Source organism: Scleropages formosus, chromosome 4, assembly GCF_900964775.1.
Source record: "Scleropages formosus chromosome 4, fSclFor1.1, whole genome shotgun sequence".
Classification (NCBI taxonomy): Eukaryota; Metazoa; Chordata; class Actinopteri; order Osteoglossiformes; family Osteoglossidae; genus Scleropages; species Scleropages formosus.
In genome coordinates, this window is record NC_041809.1 from 35,565,854 (window position 1) to 35,585,294 (window position 19,441).

Below are 19,441 nucleotides of genomic sequence, written 5' to 3' on the forward strand. Positions count from 1 at the left end.
ATCAGTCCATCACAGGGTGGCCACACACACACACACACACACACACACACACACACACACACACACACACACACAGACTACGGGCAATTTAGCATCACTTCTTTCGTTGCTTATTGTACCGAATTTCATTAAGTATTAATTTGCCATTTTTACTGATTATTTACTTCATAGCAGCAATACTGCAATGTATTATATTTTATATATACTGTAGTATTACTGTATATAGATGTATATAGTAGATGATGAAGATCATTTGAAGTGGAGGAAAAGGGACACTTGTGATGATGTTGCTCTTCACTGTAAGAACGTAAAATTGTTTGCTGTTTGAAGCATGAAATTTTGTAAGAATGTGTTTGTAGTGATGTCCCTGAAGCAGGGATGTGTAGCTGCACTCCCCCTGCATGCCCCCCACCCCACCCCACCCCACAAAGACGTCACAACACTAGCGAGAAGGAACACGTTCCATACCTTGTTTCCAGTGTTTGGCACGGCGCCACTGAGCAAACCGTACGTGGTAAAGCGACGACAGTCTAAGAAGATCCATCTCTATAAGAGAAAATGCACCTCAGATGCCTGCCTTTATCTTTCTTCTTCTGAGGAGGGCGCTTTGCCTCCTTTTTTCCGCTAAGATCTTCTGAACAAATGAGTTCTGAGTCCTTCTCCTGCTGAGGTAGTTCTGGGAGAAGTTTCTGTCCACGCTTAGCGTCCAGTGCGGCACATCGATGGAGTTGGTTTCTCCCGCGGGTTCTCCAGCATCTCTTTCGCTCCTCGCTGTGGGTGGGGGCACGGTGAGCTGGGGCCGGAGCCCATCCGCACCGAGTGCACCTGAGGGACTGGGGCTGAGACCCGGCGGCTCTTCGGGAGACGTTGTGGCGGCGGGGCCGAACGCGCCTTCGGTGATGCGGGCCGTCCCAGGAACGGTGCCGCTCCTTGAGAGGGGGGTCGGGCCGAGAGCGTCGGGGTGTCCGCGAGTCGCGTCGGAGACGGGCTGCGAAGAACCCGTCGCGGTTGCGTAGCTGAGGACTGTGGCGGTGTCTTGCTCGGGGCCTTCGGTGGGGGATGTCACGTAACCTACGCTGACCGTGCCGGGGACCGAGGTTTGCCCGTTTGGAGTCGGAGGGGCGGGGACGGTAGGGGTCGGGCTCGGGTTCGGGGTTGTCGCGGTGGAGCCGGTGGGCGCGCCACCGGCGACGCGGTCGCCTTCCGCGCAGCTCTTGCAGCACATCCGCTTGTAGCCCGCAAGGGAGCAGTATCTGCTCAGCACCTCCATGCGACAGAAAACGGACTTGTCGTGTTGACAGCGCTGATCTGAGGGGGACACGAGAACATGAGGAGAGACGCCCGAGCTCCGGGAGCGCGGCCCCGACGGCGCTTCTCGCGACGGCGTTAGTGAAGCGTGTGTCTGCTGGAGGAGCGTTAAATCCGACATGCAGCGGCTCTCAATCAAACGTGCTAGCATTCCGAGCTTGGCAAGACCAAGGGAGCTTAGAAAAGGAGGAGACTGGAGCAAGAGCCGGCAGCTCGCGACGGTAAAATATTAATGTTCCATCAGCTGACATAATTTAATATTCACCGTTTAATGTTTTGTTAAGAGAGGTGATCCTTTTAAAAGTGTTCCCTGGGAAAGTGCTTCCTATGGCTGGCAGTTGAGTAAATTGATAAAAAAGTTATTCCGGTTGTAGTAAATTATTCTGCAACACAGTATCTGTCGTGTGTAATGTGCATGCTTCATATTTTCAACATATGTTACTATTATGGTTACAAGATTTTACAAAACAATACGGTGAGTATTCCCCAATATTGCCCATATCCCCAACTCAATCAATCCATACTTTGAACACTATATAAATAATAAATTTAATAATTCTATGTCAATGTAAACAGTGAAGTGGTACAGCAGCACATGAAATTGATGTATTTAACATTTGAAATACTTTAAAGCAATCTCCCTGAAAAATCAAAGTGCATATAAACCTCATTGCATGTAAGTCCACCCGAAATATTTTCCAATGTTAACCAGAGTACATTACGGTATCATAGCTATTTAAAGAGGCAAAAAAGGTAACAGTCATAGACATTATTAAATACTTATTAAATACAGCCAACACCTATTTATATACAGTGTAGTGTAGCTTGCAGTCAGAAGTTCCATTTGAAACACTAACATTGTACAGTTCACAACATAGAGCAGTTGCAAAAGGTTATGTATTTAAGTGACACAACACCGTACCAACACCATGACTGCTGAAGGATGCCTCGCCAACCTACCACCCCTGACCTACCGACCTCCAAAGTCAGACGGTCCCACCGGCTTCTCAGCACTTTCACAGACAAACCGCAGTACATTCAGTCAGAGATAAGGCATAGTTCTTCAGTAATTATTTACAAAAAAATGTTTTTTCTTTTTCCCCAGGAAGGATTTTGAATCACTTCTGGACATTTACCTTTAATAGAGAGACAGTAATTTCCATATTTGCAACACACAGCACACACAAGCAGTGCATATAGTGCATACACACATTCTGGATAGGATATGAATTTTGGCATACGCTTCCCAGTATTTTTCCACACACAACGTTTCCTTGCACGATGCCCAAATAAGAAATGAGTCTTCTTATAAGAATTCTATTCTTACCGCTCTCTTCTGATGACCGAGTGCGTCTCTCGTAAATAACGCCACTTGGCCCAGATGTGGCACTCCTTAAACTATTCAGATTAAATGAATATTATATACAGTTGACCCTTGAACAACACAGGGGTTGGGGCACCGACCCCCCGCGGAGTCGAAAACCTGCCTATAACTTTTGACTTCCCAAAGACTTAACTACTAATAGCCTACTGTTGAGCGGAAGCCTTACCGATGACAGAAACAGTCGATTAACACTTACTTTGTATACGTATTATACACTGTATTTTTACAATAAAGTAAGCTAGAGAAAAGAAGATGTTATCAAGAAAAACCAATTAAGGAAAATACATCTACAGTACCGTACCGTATTTATCGATACCGTAAGTTTTTGTCGTCTGTTTACAAAATGAATCGTCTGCCTCTCAGTTACTACATCAATATTGTCTTATATGATACAAAACACTGTAGATGTTATACGTATTACGTGTATATTTTATTGTAGTAAATGATAAAATAGGCAAGTATCGACGTATATTTTATCCATTCGTGACATACCTAACTTTTTCTTAGTTTTTTCGATATTTCTCGAAATTTCTCGCCGTTCGCTGCGAGTTTTTTCAAATTGTCGCAAATCTCCAAAAGATTTTCCAATACATTTTTTTGAAAAACATCCGTGTATAAGTGGACTCGCGCAGTTCAAACCCGTGTTGTTCAAGGGTCAGCTGTATTTGCTTTCATGATCACGTAAAATCGATTAAAAAATATATTTTAGCAGTCAAAGAGAGCGGTCAGTAATCATCGAATTGGGACAGGAAGCTAAAGCTTACGAAGATTCCGTTGAGGTCTCCTTTGCTGAGCTTAGAGTTAACAGGCAGGAGCCAAAAAGGGAGAAGGAAAAGGATAGTAGACGACAAGGTCAACTTTGCGACACCCGATTTTTCGGCTAATTGCTCATACGTTGTGCTTGCTGTCGATTGTGCCGAGGTGCCTCCTAACATTTCACGATGCGCTTGCTTTCTCCTTCAGCGTGTCGAACTAGGAGACGGACCAGACAATTTCCCCACTATTCTGAGAATAACAGACTGAGAATGAAGCTCTTGTTCGCGAGAATGAGAATTCATGGAGAGCAGCGAGAGGTTAACCGAAACACAGCCGAGGGACGGTGCCCGGTCTCAGGGCTGCCGCATACCGGAGGCCGCTCCCGTCGGAAAGTTTCCAGCCAGCCGACTGAAGGGGGGTAAGAGGGCAGCTTTCCAACGCAGGGCCCCACGAGGCGCGTACCGTACGTGAGAGGAAAAGCAATAAGAGGCACAGACTCTCCTTCGCAAAGACACCGAGAAGAAGCGCAACCCAGGAGACGTGCATCTTGCTGCGTTCAGGGGAGCTTCCCCCACAGGGACAGGGACAGGGAGAAAGGCAAGGTCCACGTGGGGAACCGCATGCATTGCAGGCCACGCTCAGAGTTATAAAGGGGTCGTTTACTTGACGTCTTCGGGACGGGGAAATCGAGATCAGGCCTGGACAGAAAGTGCACCAGGAGGTTGCCTTTGTTGTTGAGGTCAGCCGGACTCTCTGGAAGACAAGGAGAAACGTTGCTTTCAACGAGGTCAATATTTCTACGCAAAGCAAACCCGAACTAAGGGTCACGATCTAAACCTTCTTTTCTTTGTTACATAATTGTAGAATTCTATTTATTTATTTTTTTTTTAATCTTTTAGCTCAGCGAGTCTGAAATGCTTCAGTCTATGACTCTTGCGTAGTAGAGCGGCAGCGCTCCTACACGCAGTTGCCTTATTTAAGTTGAATACCACACAGATATAACATTCCAGCAGAGTGAATTTCAGGAACGTGACGTGGAAGAGAACGGCAGGTGAGAGGAGAGCGAATTTGTGACTGGCTGAATGAGGGAAGCAGGGATCTACGGTCCTGGGTTTTCCACCCGTTCCTGGAACGGAGGCGAACTCTGGAACTGAACACGTTACACTGGAAATCTGCGCCGCTCGCCAAGAGCTCGCAGCTTCCCCAAGTTCCCGATTTCAAGAAACGATCCAAGCACCGTACAGCCCTGCAGAGGACAGGCAGTTCAGGGGCGTGGGCGTTTTGCGTGCATAAGAGGCAGTGCTTTCGAAGGGAAAGACTTTCGTAGCGGAATACGGACTTGGACAGGGCGGCTGCTGACACGCCCTGATGTTTCCTGGCCTGCTCCCCGGGCAGAGGCTGACGGTGTTCTCATGAGCGTCGCACCGCACCTCCCGCTCCTGCGTCCCATTGCCACAGCTCACGGAGCACTGTGAAAAGGCATGCCGTGAAGACACGCACAAACACACCCGTACCGGGTGCACGCAGCCAAACGGTGTGACGGATGTCTCTTCCCCAAACACGCAGTGATGCCCCCTCACCTGGGACCAGATGCCAACCGTCCACTGCGGGGGACAGAGGTGCCGGTTGCACGGCCGGCGCGCTTCAGGTCGCTCCTGGTCGCAGTACTTGCTGTGAATGGAGCGGCTTGTGCCGTCAGACAGGGGCTGGATGCAGCGCACGGAGCGCAGCTGGAACCCCGACTTCCCGCAGGAAGAACTGCACGCCTCCCAGTCTCCAGTCACCCAGCTGAAGAAACAAAGGGAGCCGCGGTGAGGCTGCACGCAGCACCACGCAGCCCGGAGAAGCACAGAGACGCAGCTAAACGCTCAGACGACTCATAACGAGTAGCAAAGTGGAAGCGAGACGGGTGTGCGTTCGGTGCGCGTACATGGGCTCGGAACACTCCATCAGGTTGCAGCTTCTGCTGATGGCTTGGGGCTTCCGGATGTTCTCGCAGTAGAGACGCTCCACTAGCTTGTTATCAGCCTTCCTCCTGCACCCGTACCGTGTGTACTGCTTACCTGGTGCAGGTAAAGACAAAGACACAGCTTGGCCATGATGTTGCTTCCATTTCAGTAGTGATATTCTGTGGCTGATGTTTCAGGTAGTACCACATGAGACGGCACTGATTTTGCATTTACTAGTTTAGCTCCAACGTGACTTACAATGTTAAGCTACAAACGTGTGTCACTTAACGACGGGGGTACGTTCTGAGAAATGCATCATTAGGCGATTTCATCACTGTGCGAATGCCATAGAGTGTACTTATACACATCTAGATGGTATAGCCTCGATCATTGAGCGTACTTATACACATCTAGATGATATAGCCTCGATCATACAGTGTACCTATGCAAAGCTAGATGGTATAGCCTCGATGCAGTCAAGAGACTCGGTAAACACGAGATTTATGATGCTGCTGCCGACATAACACAGCAAACTGTTTCACAGTAAACTTTATAAGTAGAAAGGGTAAATAGTAAAAGTGTACTCTCTGTTCACCGAGATTTATTTTACTTTTACTCTCACAGTAAAATAAGGATAAAAAGTACAGTATAGTAAATACATAAACCAGTAACATAGGTGTTTATTATGAAGTGTATAGACTATACTTTTATACAACTGACAGACCAGTAGGTTTGTTTACAGCAGCATCATGATGAACATGTTGTGCTACAATGATGCTAAGAGCTTTTCAGCTCCATTATCATCTTATAGAACCACCTTGATATATGCAGTCAGTCATTAAGCAGCACATGGCTGGATTTACAATCTATACAACCAGATAATTTTACTGGAGCACTTTACAGTAAGTACCTTTCTCAAGGTTATTAGAGTTTGGATTTGAACCTGCACTCTTTGGGTATAAAGGCAGGAGCACCAACCACCCTTCTACCAGCTGATTCCAACACATCTTACACATGTGACTGACATCAGATGATAAGCAAACACATGGACACGTGGAAACAAATCTCGCATTAAAACCTAGCGCTCGAGGTGTCCTGTGTCCAAGTCAGCTGGTTCAAATTTTTAGAAATAACCCTGCCGCGCTACCCTTGAGTCCATTATTTATCCTGGATGTCTCAAGGACATTGTACTTCTGTGTAAACGAACGTGACACGCTTTCAATTCAATTAAGTGCCAAAACGACGACAATGACAAGAACACGTAATCCGGGGGTCCATTCTCTGCACTGTACCTCCCCCGCAGGGTTTGGAGCAGTGCGACCACTTCTTCAGCGCCCACTCGAAGTGCAGCGAGTCCTCTGCCAGCACATCGTTCTCAATGGAGGGCTCCGGCTCCTCGGCGACAAAGTACTTGTACGACAGAGTGACCTTCGAGTCGCCGATCGTTCGTATCTGCGGAGGGAAGGGAAAGACAAAGCTCTGCTACGGCGTGACTCAAATTATTATTATTCCTAGCTATTTATCTGGCAAAACACCTTTGTCCAAAGGCAACTGACAGTGTTTCTTAATTTATAATCTCGCGTGTGGAAAGGGAGACATGAGGAGAATGATTGCTACTACGTGCAGGTACGGCTGGGAAAAAAAGCCAAGAGAACCACTACGATTCTGAAGCAAAGTTGCCATCAGAAGTCTGTGACGAAATATAATAATAACACAAAAGGAGTTACCATAATTAAGACCGCGTGGCTGAGAGGCCCACTGGTCAGAACCGTCTCCTTGTCGTCGTCATTGTGGTATTCCCACTCCACACCCTTCTCGATGACGGACCGCGACTCGGGGAACTCGTCCTCATCGTTCAAGAAAAACTGCCCCGTTTCCAGGTTCTTCAGCGCTGCAAACAACAAACACCCTTCCAGATTTCCTTGGCAGACAGGCTGGGGTGTGCTGAACGTTCCGCAGGGGTCTCGCGAACACTGCGGTGAAGTGATCGAGATGACTACAAATCCTTTAGAGGAACACTCAACAACATCGCTGGAGCTGCTGTCCCAGTGCCAGAATGTCTTCCAGTAAGAAGCTCCTCAACAACAAAGACCCAGTGTCCAGGTGGTCACGAGCTCACTGAGAACAGAGCGGAAGCCTACCCAGAATATGGGGTGTTCCCTTGAACTCCTCGATGTGCAGGTGCCGAGCTCCCGAGGGAACCTCCAAAATCTCCACAAAACCTAGGAGAACGAAAAAGATGCCAGAAGACGTCCGAGAACTTCAAAAATTCAGTAAGCAGAATTCAAACTAAAAATGGTAAGGTCTCAACACCACATTTTGATCACTTACATTTACTCATTTTTCCGATGCTTTTCTTCAAAGAAGCTTACAGTATTAAGCTCCTTACTTTGATTTACACACACACTGCCCGAAACCAGGTCGTGGAGCCTAACCCGGCAATGCAGGGCGCAAGGCCGAAGGGGGAGGGGCCACACCCAGGACGGGACGCCACTCCATCGAAAGGCGCCCCAAGTAGGACTCGAACCCCAAACCCACCAGAAAGCAGGCACAGGTCAAACCCACTGCGTCACCACACCCCCTACCGTGATTTACCCCTTTATAAATCTGGGTACTTTTATTGGAGCAATGGACAATAAGTACCTTTGTCAAGGGTACTACAGCTGGAGGGGGAAACCAAACATGCAATCTTTGGACCCAAAGCTACTTGTCATCCCACTTGCATCCAGCTCGCCTATACTGCCATTATAGTAGTTAATAAATATAATAAAATGGATAAAGAAAATTTCCTTTCATTAGCAAACCACTCTGAAACCACTTGATGTGTACTGTACTCTTCTGTAACAGGCCTTTAGCTACTGGCTTTTGCGTCTCAGGCCCTTTATTGTTTACCGTGCAACAGCCACTGATTAAGAGTACACCGTGGTACACGGTATTTCCAGTATGACCCCATCAGAACCTTATCATATATATGATACTATATACTGTATATGTACTATATTTGAATTCTGCACAGTATCCTGATCATAGATTTGAGCATATTACCGTTTGCATTGTGTTCTATTAATAATCTATTAACATATTGTATTGAAAAACATTTTTGTTATTAATTTTGGAAAAGAAAGACTTTGGCATTTAAATCCACTTTGGATCCACTGTACACGTTTTCATAGAATATTGTCTGTTCACCTATGAAAAATTAATGGTTGTTTTTGAGCACCGTGGCTGAGTGAGACGAGAAGATGGAGAGTTTTTTTGGTACCTTGTTTCTTCACGCTGCGGGTGATGTTGCCCTTAATGACCTCACAGGTTGAGTTGTCCCCACCACAGACGCCGCAGTTGTCCTCCACGAGGTTCGAGCCAATCACGCTGTCACAGCCAACTTTCTGCAGAGACACAATGCTGACGTGACCACATGGCTTTCAAGTGGGACGTGTAACACCCAGTAAAGGCAGGACGCTGTAAGTGCAGCTATAATCCATCTGTCCTTTCGTCCATTTCCCGCAGCCATTTGTCCAGAGAGCGCTGTGCTCGCCATCATCGCCATCCCTGAGAGCGTGGAGCACAAGATGGGACACCTTGGACGCAATGCCTGTCACTCACACACGGCTCCTCAACTCACAAGCGCAACTCGTACTGGAAAATCTGTTCATAACTTGATTTGTTCGTAAATCCAAAGTCACAAGCTGTAAACGCTGTGGAAGGGAGATGAATTAAGGCGGTCCCACCTTTCAGTTTGAATGCATTTGAAATGCACGTGGACAAGCGGAGAGAGCCCCTTATCCTGCATGAAGACGGAGGGGTGGGATGCGAATGCACAACCTGCTGCCGGTTATAGGGAGTGACGTTCCCGTGAGCCCGTTCCAACAAACCTCCCGGCACTTACAGCACAATCTCCTCGCACGCAGATGCTGTAGGGGTCCCTGTAAGAGCAGCGCGTCCCGTCGTGGACCATCCTCTTCATGTAGACCACATCTCTGGTCTCCTTGGACTGACAGTACAGGTGACATCGTTCGCTGGCTGGAAATGGAGAGATCAGTTTCCCAGGAACCAGCCATGAGTATCTCACGACAACCATATGGTTCTCATTCACATTTTTCATGAAGATGCACTTTGTGGTCCTCAACTTACGGCAGGGTCCCGTTACGATAACCTACGGTAACCTCTTTAAAAATGCATTAATACTATTCTAGAAAAATGGACAACTGACATGGATGAATGTTGAATTTTATACTAGGGCTTTCTTTTAGTTTTTCATCTAATTTCACACACAATTTCGGTGATGCTTTTCCCCAATATTTAAAGTATAATATTTATATATATATAAATATTTATTTATAGACATTATTTACCCCTTCACACAGCCCGGTAATTTAACAAACCAATTTATGCGTAGTACCTTGTTCGAGTGTACTACAGGTGGAGGAATAATTTGAACTTGCAACCATGGGATCCACAGGAAGCAGCTCTAACCACAACATGACCAGAAAACCTTGATCAGAACATACTACAAGAAGTACTGGGAATTATGATTGATGATTCATTATTATGGGGGGGGGTGGGTGGGGGTGGGTTTGGCTGGGTCCTGCTCTCTGGCGGGTCTGGGGTGCCGTGTGTGTGTGTGTATTATTAATACGCTTGTATTAATAGCCAACTTACAATGATTGATCCATGATGTTTTTCCGATACAGCAGTGCTTTTCAATTGATCAGTTAAGGGTTAGTTCTTTTGTCACCGGTACGGTATTCAGAACAAGAGTGTCCATATTACAAAATATCGTAATCTGTGGACTGATGACACTACATAGAGTTCACTGGAAGTCGCTTTGAAGAAAAGCATCTGATAAATAAATAAATAAATAAATAAATGCAAACAAAACGACATCCCTCACCACTATACTACCTTCTGCCCCAAATACAGGTAATGACCGAACTAACTAGACAGGTAACAGCATGGCATTAATGAGTGAGGGAAGTAATTAACTACGATGGACTGGCATCCATCCCTGCACCACACTCTGCGCTTCCAGGATAGGCTCCGGACCATCACGACCCCGCACTGGTCAAGCGGTTGGCGACGGGTGGACGTGCGAACGGTGCTTATTAAACGTGCCACTCTGTGCGGTCGGGAAAAATAACTCGAATAAATAAAGGAGAAACACGGGCAGAATCATCTCCTGCTGCAAGCAGCGAGGAGCTCGAAACACCGGTTCGACAATCTGTGGAGACGACACACACCCAGGCGCTTCCAATGGCAGACGCCGTACGAAAAGTTAACGTTCTAGTCGCATGAAAGTTAACATTCTTGACAGTTCCAAAACATCATGCGGAAAATAGCTGTCAGAGTAGCCAAGTTGTGCGCCGGAATCTCCCTCTCCGTGCGAAAGATCTGATTAGCGCTGCATGTAGGGAATAGTCTGCAGAGGACAACTGGAGACGACGAGTCTGCGAACCGAATCTCATCTTCCTGCTGAGGTCGGCGAAATGCTAAAGTGAGCCGAGTGAAAAGCGTTAATACTCTGTTTTACCGCGGACGGATCTCAGATTCTCTCTCTGGGCGTTTGCTTGGGGATGAAAGAGTCAATGTGACAGGTGCTACACCTCAAGTGTCCAGAAATTACATTTATCTCATGCTCTCCTCCAAAATAACTTACGGTGTCAAGGTCACAATTACGCACCTATTTACACAGCAGGGTAACATTACCGCAGCAATTCAGGGTAAGTACTTTGCTTACAGGTACTACAGCCAGAGGTGAGAAGCAAACCTGTGACCTTTGGGAGCCAAAGGCAGTAGCACTAACCACTACTCTACTAACTGCCCTGCTGATTTTCTCCAAAGTCAGTGTGGACAGGGGGAAGGGTAATGATTAAGGTAAAGCGAGAGCCACAGGCAGGGAAACTCTGTTTTCAACAGAGTTAAAATTAACAACGTTTTCAATAACCGTAAACTGATTTAAAAGTCTTTTTTTTGGACCCCCTGAGGTTTTCTTTTCTCTCTTGGCTTTCAGTTGGGAGCTTTGTGTTCCTTTCCTCCATGGCCAGTCGGGTTACTTATAGCTTTAATAATTACATGGTTACTGTAGTAATTTAATGTACATCTATCTATTTGTCTTCTGTCTTTATTCAGCGCTCCATGTGACCATGTGACAATATAACAATACATTGAATTGAACTGAAAAACTCCTCAAGGGTCACCGATTCTCCCAGAGTTCCATGCATATATGCTATTTTCTATATCCTCCTCAAACACCGGATCTTAAAAACTCAGAAAGTAACACGTCACTGGGAGGATCTGTTTTACATGAGAACTACAGCATCATTTTGCAATAAATAAATGCAACAAATTCCTAAAGTGCTAAAGCCTAGTTTTCAAACATAACGCATTTACTACATCCGAACTCACCAAAGTTAAGCATTCTTTTTTGCACAAAAAGAACGCGGTACAGGTGCTACCAGGGTACAGGTTCGGGGGGGGTAAACTGGTGACGGGAACCGCGGCTGAGCACCACAGTTACCACATTGTTATAGTCCTTTAGAAAATATACTAAATATCAGGTTATGACTAGTTTAAAAAATGGGATAACAAGATATTTTTAATATCCTCTGTGAGATTTAGTACTTTTGGAATGATGTAATAATACTTTAGCACAGGAAGAGCGGAGCGCCAGAGATGTAGTTTCAGGGTGATTACAGTTCCATGTGTTTGCAGGCAAAACAGCTGTCTTAGATTCCCTGTTCTTGGAGCACGGAATGAGTGGCTGAGGAATAGCAGGGGTTGGGTTGGGGGGGGGGGGGGAGCCGGCGCTGCGACTGACACAGCTGGGAAAATCTTCCCGCAGCCTACTTGATGCACTTTTTTTTTTTTAACTTAATGCAACTTAACACTCCACATCCATTATTTAAAAGAGCGCCACTGCATTTTCTTCTCATTTTGTCGCGCAGCCTTACAGCTGAGAGATTCACGGCATTTTAGAGCTTAAGTCATTCTTACGCACCTTGTGTAACACTGACTTCACCAGCATTTTAGTCCCTATATATAAACATTTACATGTATTTATTTAGCAGACGCTTTTCACCAAAGCGACTTCCAATGAACTCCACGTAGTGTTATGAGCCCACACACCTTATTCACCGTGGTGACTTACACTGCTAGATACACTACTTTCACTGGGTCACTCATCCATACATCAGTGGGACACACACTCTCTCTGTCACTCAAAACTATGGGTGAACCTCAACAGCATGTCTTTGGACTGTGGGAGGAAACCAGAGCACCCAGAGGAAACATACGCAGACACAGGGAGAGCATGCAAACCCTACACAGACTGAGTGGGAATCAAACCCACGTCCTCTCGCACCACCCAGGCACTGTGAGACATAAGTAAACTAACTTAGAAAGACAACCTTCCGACTCTCTAACACAACTGAATTTAAAGGGACAGATGAAGCGCTCCTGCTTTCCCAGAGGGAGGCGGCTGTATTTGTACCTCGCTGAAACACCACGCTCTAAGGTAGGGCCGCAACGCTTGTTAACGTAACACACAAGGTAAGCAAAATAAGCAACTTTCCGGAGGAATCGGGTCTGATTTTCTACTTTAAATGTGAGCCTGCAGTTGTGGGGTGGGGGGCAAAGACCGGAAGGAAAATTCCGACTGAAGGAGGAATGAGACAGTTACAATTTTCTCAGTCACTTTCTCGTTTTTTCCTCCAATCCACTCCTTTTTCAAATGTACAACGAGGAAGCGAACCTGCAGTTAAAGCCAAGGAGCGCTGTGAGGTAACCAACTAAAGATGAAATATTTACTCTTCTCTATATTTTTATATTATATTCAAGAAACTGAACTTCAAAGTACACCGAAATACTGAAACTTTCAAATCCACAACTGTAACCTACTGTTAATGCGGAAATTAACAACAACTTGTACTGAACATAATTATGAATATTGAGGTAACAGCCAATTCATCACCGTTTTCATGGCTCTTCCATGCTGTTGTAACCGAGCCGAGAACAAAAAGATGAACATAATTTTTTTTTCTTTTTACTTTTCCATAATGTCGCGAAAAACTTTGCATTAATTCCTGATGGACAAGCCGAATCGTCTCCCTGCACGCGCAGACTCCGTTGCGACGCCGTGGTGCTTTCTCCAAGCCCCCCCTCCAGCGAAGGGGGCAAATCACCTTGAAAGGACCTGTGTTTTAAAGGGTTAACTCCGCGCTTGAGAGCACGAGCGGCGCAGAACGCACGGCGAGGCCGAACGCTTCATGGAACTCACTTCGTTCCGGTCCACTGAGGCAGCCTGCGACCTTGGGCTTGCTGCTTCAACACCCCCCGCCCCGACGACACACGCGGTAATTAATTCACTCGGATCGCTCCGGTTAAAAATATCCACAGGGGCGAGGTGTAAAAATGTCAGACACGTGAGCTCTTTAGAGTAAAAGCATCACTATGCTAACACCTCCCCTGCCAGGAACACTCACCCTCTGGGTGCTCATAGGGCAGCCAGTGATGGTGGGAGTTCTGGTACTCAAAGTAGGGGTCCCACATGCGGCACTGCTCCTCCCTGAAGTCCGCCGAGGGTCTCCCGCATTCCTCGGAGTTGCACAGCTGGAACTCGTAGTTTTTGCCGTAGCAGGTGCGCCCGCCGTTCGTGGGGCTGGGGGGAAAGCAGGCGGTGGGTGGGGCCGAAGGCGGTGGGTGGGGCCACAGGCGGTGGGTGGGGCCACAGGGAGACATAGTGTGATGATGCCCCGTCTACAGCTGGTCTTTAAGCAACTGAAGCAGCCAAGAACCGGCAGAGTCAAGAGAACAACGGCCCTATAACCATAGTTCACGGTGAAAAATAAGTATTTAAAATTTCCGTTTAACCATAAGGAGATAACTAATGACAAAATAAAATAACTAAAAAAAAAATAACTTCTCTGTTGTCAGATTCCCGTCCTGAGTGCGTCCCCTCCCCCTCCGGCCTTGCGCCCTGTGTGTGCGTACGTGTTGTCAGATTGTTGCCGTACCAGCAGCCCAGCGGTCTATGCTCACTCTTCTTTTCAGCAGTCAAACAGACAAGACTAAAGTCCTCGGTGAACTTTCCAGCCGTCCGTCACCAGCTAGCTGTCAGTCAGAGCCGATAAAATTTTAATAAAGCGGTTCAGTCCGTCAAGAGCGAACCGATCAAGGTAAATACATCTGTGGTCAACCAAACCGGCGCCGGTGCAGGAGGTCGTCTCATATCGATTCTTCAAACTCGGCCTCGGGCCTTTTGACACAGCTCAGCACGAAACATCACGAGGATTCAATTTCATTATGCTCTTTGTGTCCGAGAAAGCGCTGCCACCGTGCTGTACTCCAAACGATGTATATTTTCAGTTTGCCTACGTTGATTGTGTTTAATCACGGATAAACTGTCAAAGTGTTTTTCGTCAGTCCGCGGTACAATGATATGCATTAAGAAGCTCTAAAGATGGCGAGAGTCAAGCTTACGATATTAAGCATCACATGTCAGAAACGGGGCAAAACCCAGAATGCATTGTGACGGACACACGGCGTCCGCATCGCAGTCACACTCACGCCGGGTTGTCGCACTGGCGAGTGCGGAACTGCACCCCGCTGCCGCAGGTACGGGAACACTCCCCGAACTTGCTCCATGCGCCCCAGTTCCCGTCCTGCTTCAGGATCTCTGGTGTCAGCCACACGCAGTGGCCCTTGAAGCAGTGCTGGGGCAGATATGGTACGAGTCAAGGGGCCGTAACGTGGCGAACGCGGCAACGGGCGCGGCGGCGGCTCCGGCGAACAGGTGCTCGGACCCCTACCTTGCCAGGCGCGCAGACGGTTCCATCCAGCGGTGGGCCCTTCTTGGTCTTGCAGAAGAATGGGTTGTCAGGGTGACTGCACCACAGCTGCTGGCAGGGGTCGAGGGTGCTGTACTAAAACAAACGAAAGCACCCTCGTTGTCACCCGTCCCAGCACAGCGCGTCCCGAGCCGCGATCCGCCCGGGGACTTCCTTCAAATTCAACTGCGAACGTAAGGATATGCGATCGCACGCCGAACCTTTCGCTCGTGACCCTTCGCCGTCCTCTCGGAGGCTCGGGCGTTCCTTCTGCCGTCATGAATGCTTCATTTGACAGCTATAAATATAGTAGCCTGGAGCAAAGTGCCGCTCGCTGTTCGTGCCATTTAAAAGAGGAAGCGGGGCCTTTGTGAGGAGCAGTGTTTCTGCTGGGGATGGGAGGTTGGGGGGTCGGGGGAGGGGGTCCCTGGGGGACACGGGGCGCTCACCGCGGTGCACATCATGTAGCCAAAGCCAAAGTCGAAGCGGCACTGCTCGTTCATGGAGTAGTGTATCCCGGGCAGCTGCGGCAGCGAGGGCCAGGCGTGGTCGAAGGGGTCGTCGCCCAGGCAGTCGTAGGAGCTGCACGCGAGAAACACCCGTCCGCGTCACTCGTGTGTCGAACCCCGGCCAACCCCCGCTTCTCCTAACTCATTTGCCGTCCGCCGCTTGCACGTGCGCGCGTGACGCGTGAAGCGGAGGCTCACTGGAGGTATCGGCCGAGCTCCTGCTGGCTGCAGCGGGACCAGTGGAAACGGTGGAACGCAGCTTGTACCAGCGGGGCCATGATGCTGCCCATGGGCACCTCGTCCCCGCACACGTTGCCCTGGCCGTCGTGCTCCATGCCAAGTCTGTCCGAAAGGAAGGGCAGAGCCACCGTTAACGCTCATTTCTAGAGTCCGCAAAGACTTGTTCCGTTCCTGAGTGTAAAATACAGTACACAGGATATATAACAACTGTACTACCAGCTGTCTCTTATATACGCATCGGTAAAAAGACAGCTGGTAGCGTAGTAGGTAGAGCTGCTGCTTTTGGACCCAGAGGTTGCAGGTTTGAATCCTCTCTCCAGCTGTAGCACCCTTAAGCAATAATTTCTCCGCTTCTCCAGATGATGATAACACATTTCTTATACCACCTTACATTTATCTGACACTTTTCTTGGAAGCAAATTACTACGTTAAGCCACTTACCATTACTTACTCATTCAAATGACCAGGTTCATTTTTACTGGAACACTTTTTGAGGGTAAGTACCTTGCTCCAGGGTACTACAACTGGGATTTGAACCTGCAACTACCCTACCAGCTGCTCATACTCAGACTGCATGTGGAGAAAACCGGAGGACGCCGCCAAACAGTGGAACGTGTTTAGCGTGGAGTTACTCACACGTGTCCGGTCTCGTGCGCGACCACAAACGCGGAGGAGAAACCGTCCTCGTGGTTAAGCGTGCAGCTCCGCACGGGGTGACACATGCCGGTCACCGGGGCATAACCTTGGCAATGGGAAACGTAGAAAAAGTGAAGGAAAATTTTAGAGCGTTTTTCTTTAGGTATTTGTTATACACTTTGCGCATCTTTACTATGGTATTAATTATATGCTGAGTGTGTCGGTCATTACTTAATTAGTAGCACATTTATTCACCTACAGAGTTTGAAATTTTTCTGAAAATTTGGGAGTTTATGAGTCCACGGTCCAGGTTATGAGTCCATGTGCGCCGTCAACGTACGCCGTCCTGCCCTGTATACCACGGTAAAGTGTGTGTGGTGAACTGTGCACAGCATGTATTAATTACACTCTCTGAGACACAACATACAGCAAAGGTTGAATTCACATGTTGTGCACATTATGCGCCTGAGAGAGGAGGAGTGCGACAGCGAGCGAGAGGGAGGCGGAAAAGAGCGGGACAGAGAGCTGACCCTGCATGCCGCTGGGCCCAAACTCCTGACGCGTGAGAAAGATGGCGTGGTCGTGGTACTCGGCGTCGCCCTCGTCCTCCTTCTGCTGCAGGAAGGCCCAGCGACACACGTTCTCCAGGCTCTGAGCGGGGTTCCCACGTTCGATGAGGCTCATGGACTGAGGGCGAAGGGCAACGGGAGCGCCTGTTAGTGCTACTGAGGCCGGCGAGGAACACACAGCACCCTAGAACACTGCCTCAAATACACAGAAAGACTGCAAAGTGAAGGACGTGACTCTACATTGTACTGTTAATAATGTACAGCTTGGCTCCAATAATAATAATCTATTATTATTATTATTATTATTATTATTATTATTATTACTACATCACAATGTCAGTATTACTGTGTGGTGCTGGTAGAAAACCCCAAACCCTGACATTTAGAAAACAAGCAAAGAAAGCCATTTTTAATAAAGACTGTCTTTATTATAGTAAAGTTTTATTATAATATAACAAAATAATAAATAAACAATAAACAAATAATGTGAGTTGGGCGGTGGTCGGGGCCGAGTGCCCGGCCGACCCAAACCTCGGGCGCCAACTCTGGTTTTTGGGACTTGGAATGTCACCTCACTGGCGGGGAAGGAGCCTGAGCTGGTGCGGGAAGTTGAGAGATACCGTCTAGATATAGTCGGGCTCACTTCCACTCACAGCTTGGGTTCTGGAACCACTCTACTCGATCGAGGGTGGACTCTCCACTATTCTGGCGTTGCCCAAGGTGAGAGGCGGCGGGCTGGTGTGGGCTTATTAATAGCCCCCCAGTTCAGCCGCCATGTGTTGGAGTCTACCCCGGTGAATGAGAGGGTCATCTCCCTACGCCTTCGGGTCAGGGAACGGTCTCTCACTGTCGTTTGTGCTTATGCGCCTAGCGGCAGTGTAGAGTACCCGGCCTTTTTAGAGTCCCTGGGGGGCGTGCTGGAAAGCGCTCCCACTGGGGACTCTGTCGTTCTACTGGGGGACTTTAACGCCCACGTGGGCAGCGACAGTGATACCTGGAGGGGCGTGATTGGGAGGAACGGCCTCCCTGATCTGAACCCGAGCGGTGAGTTGTTATTGGATTTCTGTGCTAGTCGCGGTTTATCCATAACGAACACCATGTTCATGCATAAGGGTGTCCACCAGTGCACTTGGCACCAGGACACCCTAGGTCGGAGGTCGATGATCGACTTTGTAGTCGTTTCTTCTGACCTTCGGCCATATGTCTTGGACACTCGGGTGAAGAGAGGGGCTGAGCTGTCAACTGATCACCACCTGGTGGTGAGTTGGATTCGATGGCGGGGGAAAAAGCTGGACAGACCTGGCAGGCCCAAACGCATAGTGAGGGTCTGTTGGGAACGTTTGGCGGAGGCCCCTGTCAGAGAGGTCTTCAACTCCCACCTCCGACAGAGCTTCAACCAGGTCCCGAGGGAGACTAGGGACATTGAGTCCGAATGGACTATGTTCCGCTCCTCCATTGTCGGTGCGGCGGTTCGGAGCTGCGGCCATAAGGTCTCCGGTGCCTGTCGCGGCGGCAATCCCCGAACACGGTGGTGGACACCGGAAGTAAGGGATGCCGTCAAGCTGAAGAAGGAGTTCTATCGGGCCTGGTTGGCTCATGGGACTCCTGAAACAGCTGACAGGTACCGACGGGCCAAACGGAGCGCGGCTCTGGCAGTCGCCGCGGCAAAAACTCGGGCTTGGGAGGAGTTCGGTGAGGCCATGGAGGAAGACTTTCGGTCGGCCTCAAAGAGATTCTGGCAAACCGTCCGGCGACTCAGAGGGGGGAAGCGGTGTTCCACGAACACTGTTTACAGTGGAAGTGGTGCGCTGCTGACCTCAGCTGAGGATGTTCTCGGGCGGTGGAAGGAGTACTTTGAGGATCTCCTCAATCCCTCCGACACGCCTTCCGTAGAGGAAGCTGAGGCTGGGGACTCGGAGGGGGACTCGTCCATTACCCTGGCTGAAGTTGCTGAGGTAGTCAAAAAACTCCTCGGTGGCAAGGCTCCGGGGGTGGATGAGATCCGCCCCGAGTTTCTCAAGTCTCTGGATGTTGTGGGGCTGTCTTGGCTGACACGCCTCTGCAGCATCGCGTGGAGTTCGGGAACGGTGCCTCTGGACTGGCAGACCGGGGTGGTGGTCCCTCTTTTTAAGAAGGGGGACCGGAGATTGTGTTCCAACTACAGGGGGATCACACTCCTTAGCCTCCCTGGGAAAGTCTATGCCGGGGTACTGGAAAGGAGAATCCGACCGATAGTCGAACCTCGGATCCAGGAGGAGCAATGCGGTTT

The 19,441-nt window shown here is 48.6% G+C and overlaps 1 protein-coding gene across 1 annotated transcript in view; it reads right to left on the bottom strand.

The window, feature by feature from the left end:
- Positions 1 to 432: 432 nt before the first annotated feature.
- Positions 433 to 19,441, bottom strand: part of LOC108934149 (A disintegrin and metalloproteinase with thrombospondin motifs 2-like) — a 55,141-nt gene continuing 36,132 nt past the window's right edge. The window contains exons 6-22 of the mRNA XM_029251124.1: positions 17,134 to 17,290; positions 16,604 to 16,709; positions 15,926 to 16,069; positions 15,668 to 15,800; positions 15,201 to 15,314; positions 14,959 to 15,104; positions 13,875 to 14,050; positions 9,284 to 9,417; positions 8,660 to 8,783; positions 7,539 to 7,619; positions 7,125 to 7,288; positions 6,690 to 6,849; positions 5,379 to 5,511; positions 5,029 to 5,236; positions 4,788 to 4,917; positions 4,112 to 4,201; positions 433 to 1,308 (exon numbers count right to left, since the gene is read on the bottom strand). Of these exons, the coding sequence (XP_029106957.1) occupies positions 566 to 1,308; positions 4,112 to 4,201; positions 4,788 to 4,917; positions 5,029 to 5,236; positions 5,379 to 5,511; positions 6,690 to 6,849; positions 7,125 to 7,288; positions 7,539 to 7,619; positions 8,660 to 8,783; positions 9,284 to 9,417; positions 13,875 to 14,050; positions 14,959 to 15,104; positions 15,201 to 15,314; positions 15,668 to 15,800; positions 15,926 to 16,069; positions 16,604 to 16,709; positions 17,134 to 17,290 (2,943 nt within the window). The 3' untranslated portion in view covers positions 433 to 565. The remainder of the gene's footprint in view (positions 1,309 to 4,111; positions 4,202 to 4,787; positions 4,918 to 5,028; positions 5,237 to 5,378; positions 5,512 to 6,689; positions 6,850 to 7,124; positions 7,289 to 7,538; positions 7,620 to 8,659; positions 8,784 to 9,283; positions 9,418 to 13,874; positions 14,051 to 14,958; positions 15,105 to 15,200; positions 15,315 to 15,667; positions 15,801 to 15,925; positions 16,070 to 16,603; positions 16,710 to 17,133; positions 17,291 to 19,441) is intronic.